Below are 14750 nucleotides of genomic sequence, written 5' to 3'. Positions count from 1 at the left end.
CTCCTTCCTTTGAGAGCTACCATAAGTACTTTACCATAAGTACTGGTTGGAAGGAAACAAGAAGTTCTTGTATGAAAAATATGCGAAGTTGCTTTGCATTATATGGAGATGTGGTCATATAGATAGATAACTGAGAGTGGTATTGCTGGAGTTTCTTGCATTTTTGAAAATTCTTGGGGAAACTCTCAGTTTACAATAAAAATATGTTTTTCATGAGTGCTGCATATTTGGGTCGGGCTCATTTTTGGTTCAGTAATTTTCTGAAGGGGATAACAGTGCCAGGTGTAGGAAGGATTGGACATACGGTACAGTCATAACTGGTAAGCTCTTGGCTTAGAAAATTAGTATGGTTTGATGCCATTAAGTAGTAGAATTCACCAAAAATATGCAGTGATGAATCTGTACAACATACAAGAGAAATAATGTATTTGGATTAGTTGAGAATATAATGGTTTTACATAGTTAATTTTACTGGGCAGACAATTTTACACGTATCATGAATGGAAAAATATTGCTTGTGATGATGCTAATGCAGGTAGAAATGCTAAATACTTGTGGCAGACATTCTTGATGCATTTGCATTGTTTTTTAGTAAACTTGGGTTTTCTTGTCAATCTATGCAATTGATAACACTTCCTGTTTGCTCTCATACTTAGGACAAGAAGATTAATGACAGATAAGCAGTCACCTTAGCTTTTAAATCACCACATAAATAATTTGTAAAATTTGGGAGCTTGATGTTTCACAAGAATATTCAAATTTCAAACTTAAGATGAATATTGTTAAATTTTTGCAATACATGGGCTAATGCCATACCAGAAGATCCTATTCAGCCGCAGTAACTAAGGTATAATACAAAACCACTACTGCTACCACCAATAATAATAATAATGATAAGGGAAATAACAAGGGGAGAGGATACAATTGCTCACCACCCGCCCACCGATACCCAGCCTGACCCAACCCAGCCCAACTGAACTAAGGAGTTAACAAAAGGTTGAGAAATAGACAACAGGCTTCAGAATTCCTACATCTACAACAATAAAATCTAATGTTCTTTTAATTGCTTTGTTTTTCAGGCTCTTTATGAAAATATGCTGGTGGAGCTGCCATTTGCTAGTTTTTTCCTCTCAAAATTACTGGGGACAAGTGCTGATGTTGACATTCATCATTTAGCTTCATTAGATCCAGAAATGTACAAAAATTTGCTTTTCCTCAAGAGCTATGAAGGGGATGTGGAAGAACTTGGACTAAACTTCACTGTGGTAAATAATGACCTTGGGGAAGCACAGGTAAGAATGGCTTTAGCTCTTTTCTTTATTTCTTTTTTTCCTGTTACGTATGATTGATGGATTGTTACTACCCCCACTAAGTCATTCTTTAATTTAGAAGTGATAGGAAACAACTGCTAAAGATGCTGTGTGTTGTGTGGTATCATAGGGATTCTGGCTCAATATTTCAAGTATTGAAAGTATATATAAGTGGACAATAATTAATCGTGTACTTGAAAAAACAACTTTTGATGATGACTTAAGTCTGGTCGTTTAAATAGTTAACTATAGTGATTATTTTCTAACAATCATACATGAAAACTTACTTTGCCTGAGATAATTTCTTGAACAAAATCTTTTGTGTTGTTTCTTTGATTGCATTTCAAATAATTAGAAAAGTTAGGTGATATGTAAGCAATAGAAGTATTTCCCTGCTCTGGAATTCGAGTTAGAAATCATAATGGATTAAAATAATGACGACCCAATGACTCTTTATTGTGCACTTAAAGTAATAGTTTTGTTGATAGCAGCTAATACAAATCCAGTTTAGTCTCTTAACTAAAAAGTAGCTAATATTTTCTGGGACGGTTTTAGTTCCCATTATTTATACACCTACGCTGTATGTCCTGAAAAATTAGCCACACAAGTTAGAAACTATCTCAACAAGTAAGGTAGAAGGGCATAGGAAAGAGAAATCACTCAGAAATAATGTAGAGATCCAGGTTAGAGATGTTGCCAGCTCTACCTGCTGCAACATAAACATTGTAGAAAGGTGCATTCTTGCCAAGAAGCCTAATTTGTTCGTTAAAATTCTCTGAGGGCTATGGCTGGTACTACTAAGACTTTTGGATTGTTCGGCATAAGTTTAAAAAGGAAGATTAAATATAATCATCAGTAACTAACTGAAATGTAAGTTAAATATTCTGATGCTGTTTTGCTGTGTTTATACTTCGAGAGAGTACACAATACCCGTGAAGTATTAATCATCTTTTAATGAGACTGCATGTTAGTGCAGTTCAACAGAGCTAATTGGTTGTCATTGTCTTCTGTGTTTTGATGCAACAAGTTACTTTTCATGCCTCATTTCATTACCTTAATAAACCTCATATGGATAATACATTTTGTCTGGTATTTGGCTCATGTAACCATTGCATGCTAACTAATTGTGTCAAGGTAAGGCTAATTCACTTTGGGAAAAGAGCTTAATTTGCACTCTTTATGTTGAATGTACATTATCTCTAGTTTTCAGCTAAACAACCACTTCAGTGTCTAATAAATTGTGCCCAATAAATGCATCATAAATCTATCATTGTAAATAGCTATCCTCATGACAGTGTCCATCCAGCAATTGTGGCACAAAAGCATTATCTGCTATGAAAGACACATTCAAAAGTGGCTCTATTGCCTCTGTCAGTAGTAGAAGGTAGAAATTCTATTATCAGTGTATTGATTCCAATCCCGTAATGTGCTTTTAGATCCCATTAAACTATTGTCAAAGTGCATTCACCAGAAGTTGAAAAAGGTACTTAATAATTTGCACATTAGACCTGCTAATTAGGGGAGCTGTGCCATCAACCTTATCTTCCAGCACCAGATAGCTTTAGCTTTTGATAACGAACTATCTAATGCAGTGATACCAGCCTAGATTTCAGCTGTTGGATCTGCTGCAGAAAATGGTGGCCAGTAAAACAGCCTCAAAAGAATGTCAGCCCATAGTTACAGGTGCCTTCACGTAGCTGTGTATATTGATTTTAGTTTTCCTTTTATCTTGTAGATTAGATGGTGACAAAATGATTCTAGAATGCTTGTAAGTGTAAGGTTAGCAAACTGGAGACAACACCTCCTCTTTTCAGATGTCAACAGTGAGGAAGGTGTTTTATGGCCGTCCAGAGGAAGAGAGGAAGATTCAAATATTTATTCTTCTTCCTTCAAAAATGGCAGATTCTGTACTACAGCGACTTGCCTCAAACATTGATTCTTGAGGGTTACATGGATCAGAACAGTAGATGTGATCAGAATACTCCATAAATAAAGTGCAAATGCACAAATCCACAGAAAAGCACTGTAATATCAATGGCAGCAGTTTCTGTGAAATCCATACAGTAGGGGAAGTTTGGTGTCGGGAGGGAAAGTTTGGTGTCGGGACATCTTTGGCTTTTTTAACAGATGTGAATGCCATCGTTGTTGCTGAAGATATGTTGACACATTGAAGAAGAATTCTTCGCCTTTAAATTTCCCTGAGAGAAAATTTTGAAGCCTTAAAAATAATTATGAAAGTTTCTGTCTTGGCAACATCTTTACTAGGATACAGTGGTTTAGATGAAAGACTTTTTTGGAGGTTTCTCAGAAGCAAAATGTTGAAGTTGAGGCTGATCCTTCTCAGGCAGATTCGTAACACTTAAGGCAAATGCATTCGTAGGTGTTCAGATGCAGTCTCCTACCTGGTACTCCTGCCTGAACATCTGAAGGCAGATGAGAGGGAAAGAAAGAAAACCTTTATCAGCTTATTTTCAGAATAGCGAAAAACTGTAGGGGTGATGTGAACAAAAGTGATCTCAGTCCAAGAGAAAAGATAAAATATTTTTATCTCTTCTAAAATCAAGTTTGTAAGAGTTCTTGACTGTCTTTAAGAGTGCTTTTTGAAATTGCACTGGGAAGTCTATGATTCTATGAAGAGATACATCTTCACACACAAAAAAAGAATGCCTAGATGACAGGAACCTTATTCTTTCCTAAAATATTTCCCATTTTACCCTCTAAATACTCCTTTTCTACATTAGTTTGGGAAGCAGCTGCCACTGCCAGATGTGTGTGAGCAGCAGCTGGCGTTAAGTTTGTCAACAGAGAGTTGCCGTTTTCTGCCCATAATCACATTACAAATTGATTTTGTGTGACAGATTATTACCAATAAGACAGAATATAGTGCCCCTGAATTCTGCTTGACAAATACATTATCGACTGTCTTCCTGATTTTTGTTGTGTATTTATTTCATTATTGTGCTAATTATGTTCAAAATAGTAAATACAGTAACTCAAAATTATAGTCTGAACTGTTCATTTGAACTGCAACCATTCATAAAATAGAGATTTACTTTTTTTTTTACAAACTGTGGTCGTTTCTTAAGAATATAAATGTAAGTTGATATTTTATTATTTTATTTTATTTGTATTTACCTGCAGAAACATAAAATAGAATTTATAGCCAAGAAAACCCTGAGTGCATGCAACCATGGTTCTGAGTGTATCTAACCTTCAGTCAGAGGCCTAACTCAATACTTTTGTCCACAATATTAAAAACTGCAAAGCGCCTTGCAGATATTTAAAAACAGGAGTTTTCTATCCCATTTTTGTATTTCCCCTTGCCTGAATGATCTGAATGCTTATTTAAAAATATGTATGATTTTATTGCTTTTAAAATACATGATTTCGATAATGAGCCAAGTTTAAACAAACAAACAAAAAATCATTTTAACTTGGATCTACAAAATAGGAAATAAGGTGATGACACAAGTCTGCACGTTTTGGGTAGTTTTCTAGTCTTGCCGGTACAACCTGTGTTATTATCTTGCACCATCTAGTGGCGGAATGGGATGAATAAAAATGCAAGTTGATAAATCTTTAAAGATGTAATAAATTATCGTGTGTCCGTTTTGAAAAAGAACTCTTCAACAATCATTCCTGACAGAATAAGTGGGAATTCTGCAGTAGTTCCTTTAAGATGCCATGAAAACACTGAATGAGTAAAAAGTGAACTGCATCAACATTTACTGCTACCAATTGTTACTATTTTCTGCCTTCTCTTTTACATCCTTCTTAGCCTTTATGGCATAATATATTTATTATTTCTGCTACATTAGTCATTTTGTTTCAGACTGTGATGATACTTTAACATAGTGGTGGTAGAATTAATCTCACATTGACAAAATCTGAAAGGGACAGTTAGATTACCGGAACACCCTAGGACGAGGGTTTAAGCATAGTCAGTACTACACATGGTGGAGTATTGAGGGATTTTTTTACTGTAGGTGGAACAAAAGCAAGACGCTTGCAGCTGAAGGGTTAAAGTGGAAAGTAAGATATATTTTAACACCTATTGTAATTCAGGTTGTTCTAGCTTATCAAGAAAAGTGGTAAATACTCCATCATATGGAGTCTTTACACCAGGATTGCCTATCTCTAAAAAATGTGCTCTAGCTCATCCATGGATTTATCGAGTTAAATACAGGAATCTCTAGACAGAATCCTCTGGCCTGTGTTATCTGGGAGGTGAGATTCACAGATCTTAATGGTCTCCTTTGGCCTTAAAAAGCTATGAATCAAGTAAAAATCTGAATGCTGAAAAGCACTGTGATTTTTTTTTTTTTTTTTTTTTTTTTTAATCTTACCATTTTGCATTTTACTTGGTACTAGAACAGCTCACATAATCAGGTAACATGTTCGAAGAGCAGCTATTCACATTTTATTCTCTGTGCTCTGAAGATGTGATCGTTACCACAGACTGCAGTCACAGTTGTTAAAAAAAAATAAATAAAAATTGCTGACTCCAGAGTGTAAAAAACCATACTCATTTTGGAAGGGTTCAGAAGATGGCAGTATCTCAGCTTTTCAGGTTTTTAATCCTCCTCTTAGTACTCTAATAATCCCTTCCATTTGGGCTGCTACTCAACAGAATTAACCACATGTAGTAAAGAGTAGAATATGTAGAAGTCTCTAGTGTTTTAACAACCACCACCTTTGATCCTGGTTTACATCTTAATGCAATTACAGTATCTTTAGTTTGGGTTTGTTTTTTTTGGTTTGGGTTTTTTTTTTTTTCTTTTCATTAAGAATTCTTCCATGCTGAGGTGTCTCGATGTACTTGAAGAACAAGTTAAGCTCAGTAGAAGAACAAGGTTCAGGCTTGACTTTTTGTTTGTTTGCTTTTTTACTTTTGTCAAAGATACTGAGCATGTGCAGCCTAGGTTGTCAACAGCAGGAATTGCAAATGCTTGTAGTTCTGTAAATTAGGCTTGTACCAGAATCTTAATTTTGAGTCAGCAGACATTGCTTTTACTGTAATGTGATCCTGCAGAATTCATGATCACCAAACAGTCAAGCCTAGCCTGTCAAGCACAGCTTTCTCAGTCCAACTGGAAAGACAGTGCACTGTGTGAGCTCTGTGCTCATACAGGCTTCTCTCTCTCTCTTCAGGGCACTTACTAACATCAGTGAAGCTAGCAGTAAGCTTGCCAAGGGGAAGATTTTCACCTCAGTTTCTGTCTGACTTGCAGTGGGGAATTTAGTTTTACGCACTGTCTCCTAAAAGAGCTCTGACTTTGCCGAATCCGCTTTCTGGTAATAAACCACAGGGCCATGTGGTTAACTGCACTAGCAGCTGGAGGTTTAGATCTAGAAACTGGATGCCATAGAACGTGGTCTTATGCGTAAACAGAAAACCCCGTACCTTTGTAACGTGTCATAATGTTATATTTTATTTTGAGGTGAATATTCTTGAGTATATTCTAGTGAACTCTTCAAATATACACATCACTTACTGGAATGTTTTGCAGTTCAACTTTATGGTTACAGCACGCAGAATTAAAGTTTACCAAGATGATGAAAATTGTTACGTTTATAGGTGGTTGAGCTGAAGCCAGGTGGAAAAGATATTCCTGTTACCAGTGCCAACCGAATCGCGTACATCCATCTGGTGGCAGACTACAGGCTAAACAAACAAATTCGACAGCATTGCCTTGCTTTCCGTCAGGGACTGGCCAATGTTGTGAATCTTGAATGGCTTCGAATGTTTGATCAACAGGAAATACAGGTACTTAGCTTAAACCAGCAGAAAACAATTGATTTAAACAGAACTAAATGCTAATTTTTGCCTGTAATGTAACTAATTTCCTTCACAATTAGGTTCTGACTTCCGGTGCCCAGGTTCCTATTAGTTTGGATGACCTTAAATCTTTCACAAACTATTCAGGTAAGCATATTTTACTTAAGTAAGAAAATGTATTACAGTGACTCAGGAGTAAATAAACTTGCTTTTTATCCCAGCTTTTAAAAAAAAGTTGCAGGGTCATTCTTGTTAACTTGGGCCAAACCCTCTAGACAGGCCTGAATCTCAGAAGATTGAGTAAATTATAATTACAACCTAATATTATAAATGTTGAAAACTATAGGCATGCAGTGTATTTATTCAGACACTTAAACACAAGTCTTCAGCTGTATAATTAGAGGATGTGTAATTGCTTTTCTGAATAGATGTTAGTCAATGGTTGTGTCTGGTTGCTGTGAAAATAAGTCTGCAGATGACTTTGGGATAGTTGTTTCTACAGCTGCATTCAGATACTTATCATTTCTTACTCAGCCTGAAGAGAGAGCTCATATTTTTCCCTTGTGAGAAATGCAAGCTACCTTACTTCATTTTCCTTTGCATTTATCATGAATGTAATAAAAAAGCAGCTAGTACATAATCAGTTCACATCTGGGCTTACCTCAAGGTAAGCTGATTCATTAAACAACATCCTGAGTCTTGCAGATTTTGCAGACTCTTGGAGTAAAAGGCAGTAATCCAAGGTTACTAGGTAAATGCTAAACTAGATAAAATTAATTTAAAATAAATGTATAGGATGCAGAGAAGAAGACTTCAGTTAAGAAGCTGAGGGAGATAGTAGCCATAGGTAAATGAGAAACTCAAAATGCAGTGATTAAAGAGGTCTGTAGATACTGACAGTCAGCAGCCTAAGCCTTCTGGTTATGGTATTTTCCCTTTTCAAGATTGATGCTAGTTTTCTGAAGAATTTATTTCATACATGTAACTATTCTACCTGTAAATAATTTAAATCTCATTATAGGTGGCTACACAGCAGACCATCCTGTAATTAAAATATTCTGGAGAGTTGTAGAAAGTTTCACTGATGAGGAGAAACGCAAGCTACTCAAGTTTGTAACAAGCTGCTCTCGACCGCCTCTTCTGGGGTTTAAGGTATATGTCTTCCTGACTTCCTGGCAGGTTTCTGTAAATACTGTAGGTTATGATACAAGCTTTTAATTTGAGAAGACTGGTCCTCTGTGGCTACAGAAACAGCTTCAGTGTTTGCATTTGCATGTACAATGAGTATATTCTTAAAATATTTAATGAAATGTTGTTCTGTGGGTTTCTATTTTAACTGCAAAATTCGATAAGCCTACAAACACATTGGTTAGCGCAGTTACTCTTTGTCATGGATGATCCTTGCTGCTATTTCATGTCACTGTGCAGAAGCAGGTTGCTACCAGTTTCAAGGAACAGGTTGAGTTAAGAACAATGCCTTTTAAATCAGGCAAAAGAGATTTAGGATGTAAAAGCAGCTATTAAATTTGAACCTCTTAAGCATTTGAAGTGGGAGATATGTTATGGTTCCTTCTAATTACCATTTACCCTTTGTATGTAAGTATTTGGCTGCTATCTTTAGGTTGCTATTTACAGTGAAACTTAAGTATGAAGAGAATTTTTGTCTACTGCTTCTAAAACTAAAGAGAGGCTGAGGCAAGTTGAAGACCTTTCGCAGCTAAATTCTGGGGGTATTTTAGCCATGAGTTTCAGCTGGGCTGCAAAATTCTGGCTAAGAACCATCTATGGATTTTATTTCCTCTAAAATGTGGGAACATTGAGTGCTTTTCTGTAAGACAATAAAAGAATAAATTACTTCATAGCAACATTTGCACCTTCAGCACAGTGGTCAACAGCATGCTTACTATTGTATTATTTAGTAAAATTAATACAAAGTGGGCTTATGTGGAACAAATACAGGCATTGCATCATCCAGTTCGTTACACATAAGAAGAAGATTTGCTGCTAAGCAAAATTTGAGTACATGTACTTAATAAATGATCACATTACAAGGTACTGTGGTACAATAATTAGTGGTGAATAGTAACCAATTTCCTATATTTATTAGGTAAAATAGGTAGATGAACCTGTAAATATGAATGCAGGTATTGTGTAAGTCCTGAAGGTTTATTAGCTGTTTTGTAAAAGAAGTGGTATTAAATGAACATTTTCTTGTTGTAGAAATACTTCAGGGACAGATACTAATATTTTATATAGGAACAAGGAATTCAGATATACATAATAGTCTGGAGGTGGAAACAACATACTTGGAATTCTGCACAGATTTGCTTGAATCACACTGTGAAAGTTCATTCTGGTGGGTTAGTTTGTTGCTTTACTTGTGTGTGTGGGGATTTGTTTGGGTTTTTTATCAGCATTCAAAAAATACTTGAAAAGCAAATGCTAGAAGAATTTCTTCTCAGATCTGGGATCTGGGCCCTTCCTGTGGTGTTTCATGGGGGTAACACATGATAAAGATGTCAGAAGTAAAAACTTAAGACAAAAATCCCCCCTCTTCCATACACACAACTTAGATGTTTGTATAATACTTACCCCTGTTTCTTCTCTTACTGAATTAAAATTCATTCTAGAATTTTCCAACTTTTGATGATTTACTTTTTTCATGAATAGAGTTTTCTTGTGGAAGACAAAAAGACGCCATACGCCAGTGCTGAAATCACAGTGGTCTCAGACACAAACCTCTGATACTTGAATGATTTAACATTTATATAGTAGTTTGTGGATCATTTGCTAGGGGTGATGAAAGAATACTCCCAGTGGCTTAAATAGGTTATTTTCTTTCAGGCTGCAGGGCGATTTTCAAGTGGAAGAGTTGTTTCTAGTGCCACGTGCTGCAGGGAAGCATGGCCCTTTTCCTTTGACTTCTATCTATCCCCTTACATTGCAACTTCACAGTCTCTTCCCCTTTCAATCCTTTTGTTTATTTTTCTTCTTCTTTGTTTAGATATGCAGCACTGCCACTGCAGTGTATGATCATATAAAACTCCCTTTGGTGCAGTTGTTCTGTAACCCTCTGTTCAGTCTCACCCATTTACATAATCCTTTCAGCTGCTGTAGCAAGTGCTGTGTGGTGCTGTTAGCATGTGGATAGGCAGCATATCCTCCATCTTCAGTATCTATAATCTGTAGCTCAGCTACACTCCTTTTATAGGCCCCGAGGAGAGGAATTGGCACTTCCAGTCAGTAATTTGTGTGACTATTCCACGTGTCTACTTCAGGGTGAAATTATTCATGTCTTAGACTCCACAAAACATATGAACCAGATCCCCTTTAACAGTGAAGTGTCCAGGGTGACTGGATTTGGATTTAGATACAACAGAGATGGCTGTTTAATCACATGAATCTTATCTAGGGTATTCATTGATTGATTTCTGTGATTGATTATTTAAAAGCCTGCAAGCACTTCTCTCAAACTCTCCAAGTCCGTGTGAATATCCCTGTACAGTACTCTAGCAACAAACAGGATTTTATGGGACAGTGGGAAAAACAATTGGAGAACTGCGGGACGAGAACAAGATAGAATAGTGTGCATCAGTCACGTAATGAAGGGAGAACTGGGAAGCTACTGTGTGGAAACAAAGTAAACGGAACTCTCCATTTGTTGTCATCCTTTTTAATTACAAGGGGAGAGGAAGAGGTGTGGATGTAGCTACCCAGCTTTGAGGTAGCCAGCGTGACATTTGAAGAGATGGAGGAAGTGAATCAAAAGTCTAAAAATACTGAGGCTGGCAGTGACACATTAGAAAGAAGCCAAATGTGGAAAGCTGAAGTTCGCGTGTGTACTTGGGAGATAGGCCACAACCTGACTTTAACATACTTGGCTGGGATAAAATGGAAGTAAAATAGTCATCAAATTTTCAGCATGATAATAATAAGTTAAAAGATTAAGCTCAGCTGCATGCAAGAGTCTTGGCAACAGGAAGTACAGTGATAAGGCATTGCTGCTGCTTTGCTGTGCAGCACTGAGTGGGGTTATGTCAGTACTTGCATGGTGCTTGCAGAAGTATCTTGTTCACGTGGATTTACCAGCAAACCAGGGATTTGCTGGGAAATGCTTTTCAGAACAGGAAGTGGGTAACTGGTATTGTCATCAGCAGTAATGTCCTGGTAGCCTGTGACAATGTGTTTAGAGCTTTCAAGGTGAAGAGTGCAAAGCTGCAGGAATGCTGAATATTACCAGCCAAGTAACTGCCTGAATATATTTATGTTGGTAGACATTAACGCAAGCTATCTTCAAAAATTGTTTGCAGTTTTAATGAGTGTACCAAAATTTTCTGAGAAGAACACAATTTCTGGTTCTCCCCTGAAATCTTCTGTATGCTTTATAGTGTGGAGCTGTCTCGTTTTCTGAAAGTTGGTGCATTAATATAAGATGAGGAAACGTCTCGATGTTCAGAGCTTACACATAGCATGGTCTAGCTTTGCACTGTTCAAAAAATTGCTACTTTCACTGCTAGCTTCAGACTCAGAATAACGTTTACTAAAGCTAATTAAAGTTTAATAAGTTTAATAAATGTGATTGTTACGGACAAAAAAAAAAATCATTAAAGTGTGGTTGAAAATAGTTAAGTTCCAATCAGGTCACATAATAAATTGATGATACTTTTCACTTCCAAACTGTTGCAGTTTCCCGCTGTACAGTATTTAATTATGCAACAAATGGTGCCCTTGGCACGACATTTCAATTTAGAACTTAATTTTTCCATTTTTAAAGCTAAAGTAGGGGAATTCAATTAGCATTTTGAAAGGAACACTAAAAATACAGCATTTTAACCATGAAATACTTTCAAGGCCTCCATTTGAACAGTAATTTAGCTTAGAGTCGCATTGACCTTTTGCCTTTGGAGCTGCAATTTTTTTTTTTTCCAGTTTCTAAAATCAGAACTGTTTTACCTCAGGCAAGCATTTGATAAAATTAATACTTTCTTGCCAGTGAAAGCACTGCCGTAGAGGTAACGTATATATATATTTAGAGGTAATATAAAATACATTTTTCCTTATACTCTTTCTCAGAAGAAAAAATAAGATATTATTATTAAAACAATTAAATTTTGCATACAAAATGTCTTAAAAGTCTGCTCCTCAGATCAATAGTTTTCACATTAGAAGAATAATTGAGGTTTGACAAGTTTGTATCATTACAGACTCATTATGCATATCAATATGATCCCAGTAACAGCCGAGTGACTTTGTAATCTCTGCAAAGAAACACTGAGTATAATTACTTTAAATAAAGTTAGATTTTTATTTGGAGAATACAAAGTACCTATCAATTCAGAGTTCTAGACCATGGTAGTATAAATACTTGCTTAATCTTACACATAGAATCATAGAATGGTTTGGGTTGGAAAGGACCTTAAGATCATCTAGTATGTGCAGGGATGCCTCACATTAGACCATGTCATGCTGTTCATCTTGAAATTCATAAATTGTAGGCTTGCTGGAAGATTAGTTTAGACAAATCCCCTTCAGGCGAAAAATGCCTTTAGCATTCCATCAGAGAATTGATTTTAACAAAGAAAATACCATTTTATATTGTGAGGAAGAGAAGGAAATGATGGCTTGATACTCAGCCACTTTAAGAATGTATTTTATACATTTTTTTGTATAGTCAGGATTAAGAGCTCTAGAAGGAAAACACTAGAAAGGGTATGTTTGATCAAAGTATGTTATTGGGGTTTTTTTTTAATGCCATAAAGAAGTTGATGTAGTACTAGAACTGTATCAAATTGTTCTTAGATCTGTTCACTCATTCATCCTCTTTCTCCTCAGAGCATCACTCTAACAAGACAAGTAAATGCTTGTGTAGAATCTGTGCATAAAAATGGAATACTGTTTAACAGGAGAATGTTGCAACTGACATAGCACATTGCTTCATTAGCTGGAGCAAAATTGCCTTTGTTGGGATTTTTGTGTCTACAGAAATGATGTCTTCCCTGATGGAAAGAATAAAAAAACCCAAAGCACAGTTCTCAAAGATGACATGTTATTATACGACGACAAATATTATGCGTCATTCAGACATGACAGAACATCTTTTTTCATTTACCTCTGTTACTGCTAGTGGCCTGTTCCGTGTGTTCAACATGTATTTCACTGTCAGAAAGCATCAGGGTAGCAGGAACCCATCATTTTCCCATTCCTGAAGAATCAGCAAGCATCCATGGGCATTTGGGAGGTTATGTAAGGAGAATCTGCAGTTGTGAATCCCTGTTGTTCCTCCTAACTACAACAAAAAATTCCTCATGTGTTGCTGTATTACTTTTCCATTTTGCGTTTCACTGTTTTTGTAGCATCATAAATTTGCAGAATAGGGTGTGTGAACAACAACAGATGATTTATTTATTTTTTTTTTTTTCTGGAAACCAAATAAATTGCGTTGTCTTATGCAAATTAATGGATCTTGGTAGGGACAAGGTAGAAGGAGGCACTGCACAATTCAAGAGTGCTTTTGGAGCCACCAGGAATGAAAGAAAATGTCATTTGAGTATGTCATTGTGACAGGTGTTAATCTAATGATTTATTTCATAGAAATCTGTGCTGGCTGTTAGGGCATAGGCTTTAGCTTGTATGTGAGTTTTGATACCTTTTTTTCTGTTGCGTTTTTCAGGAGTTATATCCTGCATTTTGCATTCACAATGGAGGATCTGATTTAGACAGGCTACCTACTGCCAGTACCTGCATGAACTTGCTGAAGCTGCCTGAGTTTTATGATGAAAATCTTATGCGAAGCAAGCTCCTTTATGCCATTGAATGTGCTGCTGGATTTGAATTAAGCTGAGTCGAACTGATGCTTATTTGGATGATCTGCAGAGGAACTAACCAGTGCCTACTCTATAAGCAGCACCCATACCCCAGCAGTTTTAAGGGAATTCTGTCTAGATTTCTGCAGCTCTTGTGTCTTATCAAATGCCCTCAAATAAGTTTCATTTTTAAACACAATTTCTTAGTTAGCTTTCATTAATTAATATTACACTGACCCTGCTTTATGATTCAAAACAATGAATGCTGTGCGCAGTGTGGCTGTTCTCTGTGTTATGCGACGAAAGAGCACATTTAAAGAACCGTGACATCTCGGTGAAATTAACCAAAGAGAAAGCTTTGGCTTTGTGCTGTTCAAACAAATAATTTCACAAACTGGCAATAAAGTTGCGTACCATGCAGCGCATTGGGATGAGACAGGGCTAACATCCTGTAATTAATCTTTTAGATGGAAGTGAAGCAGATGTTTGCAGATATCCCAGAACTGAGGGGATGGAAATGCTCATTACCGATAACCTAACATCTTTACATACGTTGTAGAATTGTTTACAAACCATAATTGTTGCAGAGCTGATGTTTTATACTACCTGTTGTGGTTTAAGTCCAGCCGGTAACTCAGCATCACGCAGCCATTTGCTCACGCCCCCCCCTCCATTTCCCCTCTCTGGACGGGATGGGGAGGAAAATCTAAAGCATGTAAATCCCACAGATTGAGATAAGAACAGTCCAGTAACTAAAGTGTAATATAAAACTACTACTGCTACTAATAATGCTAAGGGAAGTAACAAGGGGAGAGAATATAAAACTAAAAGGGGAAAGGAAACAAAACAATAAACACA

At 36.5% G+C, this 14750-nt stretch overlaps 1 protein-coding gene across 1 annotated transcript in view; it reads left to right on the top strand.

The window, feature by feature from the left end:
• UBE3C (ubiquitin protein ligase E3C) overlaps positions 1-14426 on the top strand; it is a 63779-nt gene extending 49353 nt beyond the window's left edge. Inside the window, exons 19-23 of the mRNA XM_010018875.1 lie at positions 1080-1292; positions 6889-7077; positions 7170-7236; positions 8111-8241; positions 13760-14426. Coding sequence (XP_010017177.1) covers positions 1080-1292; positions 6889-7077; positions 7170-7236; positions 8111-8241; positions 13760-13930 — 771 coding nt within the window. The 3' untranslated portion in view covers positions 13931-14426. The remainder of the gene's footprint in view (positions 1-1079; positions 1293-6888; positions 7078-7169; positions 7237-8110; positions 8242-13759) is intronic.
• Positions 14427-14750: the final 324 nt, after the last annotated feature.

The sequence above is a fragment of the Nestor notabilis genome, unplaced genomic scaffold, assembly GCF_000696875.1.
Source record: "Nestor notabilis isolate BGI_N333 unplaced genomic scaffold, ASM69687v1 scaffold1667, whole genome shotgun sequence".
Lineage (NCBI taxonomy): Eukaryota > Metazoa > Chordata > Aves > Psittaciformes > Psittacidae > Nestor > Nestor notabilis.
The sequence above is the reverse complement of the archived record's forward strand: the minus strand, read 5'-3'. Positions and strand labels throughout refer to the sequence as shown.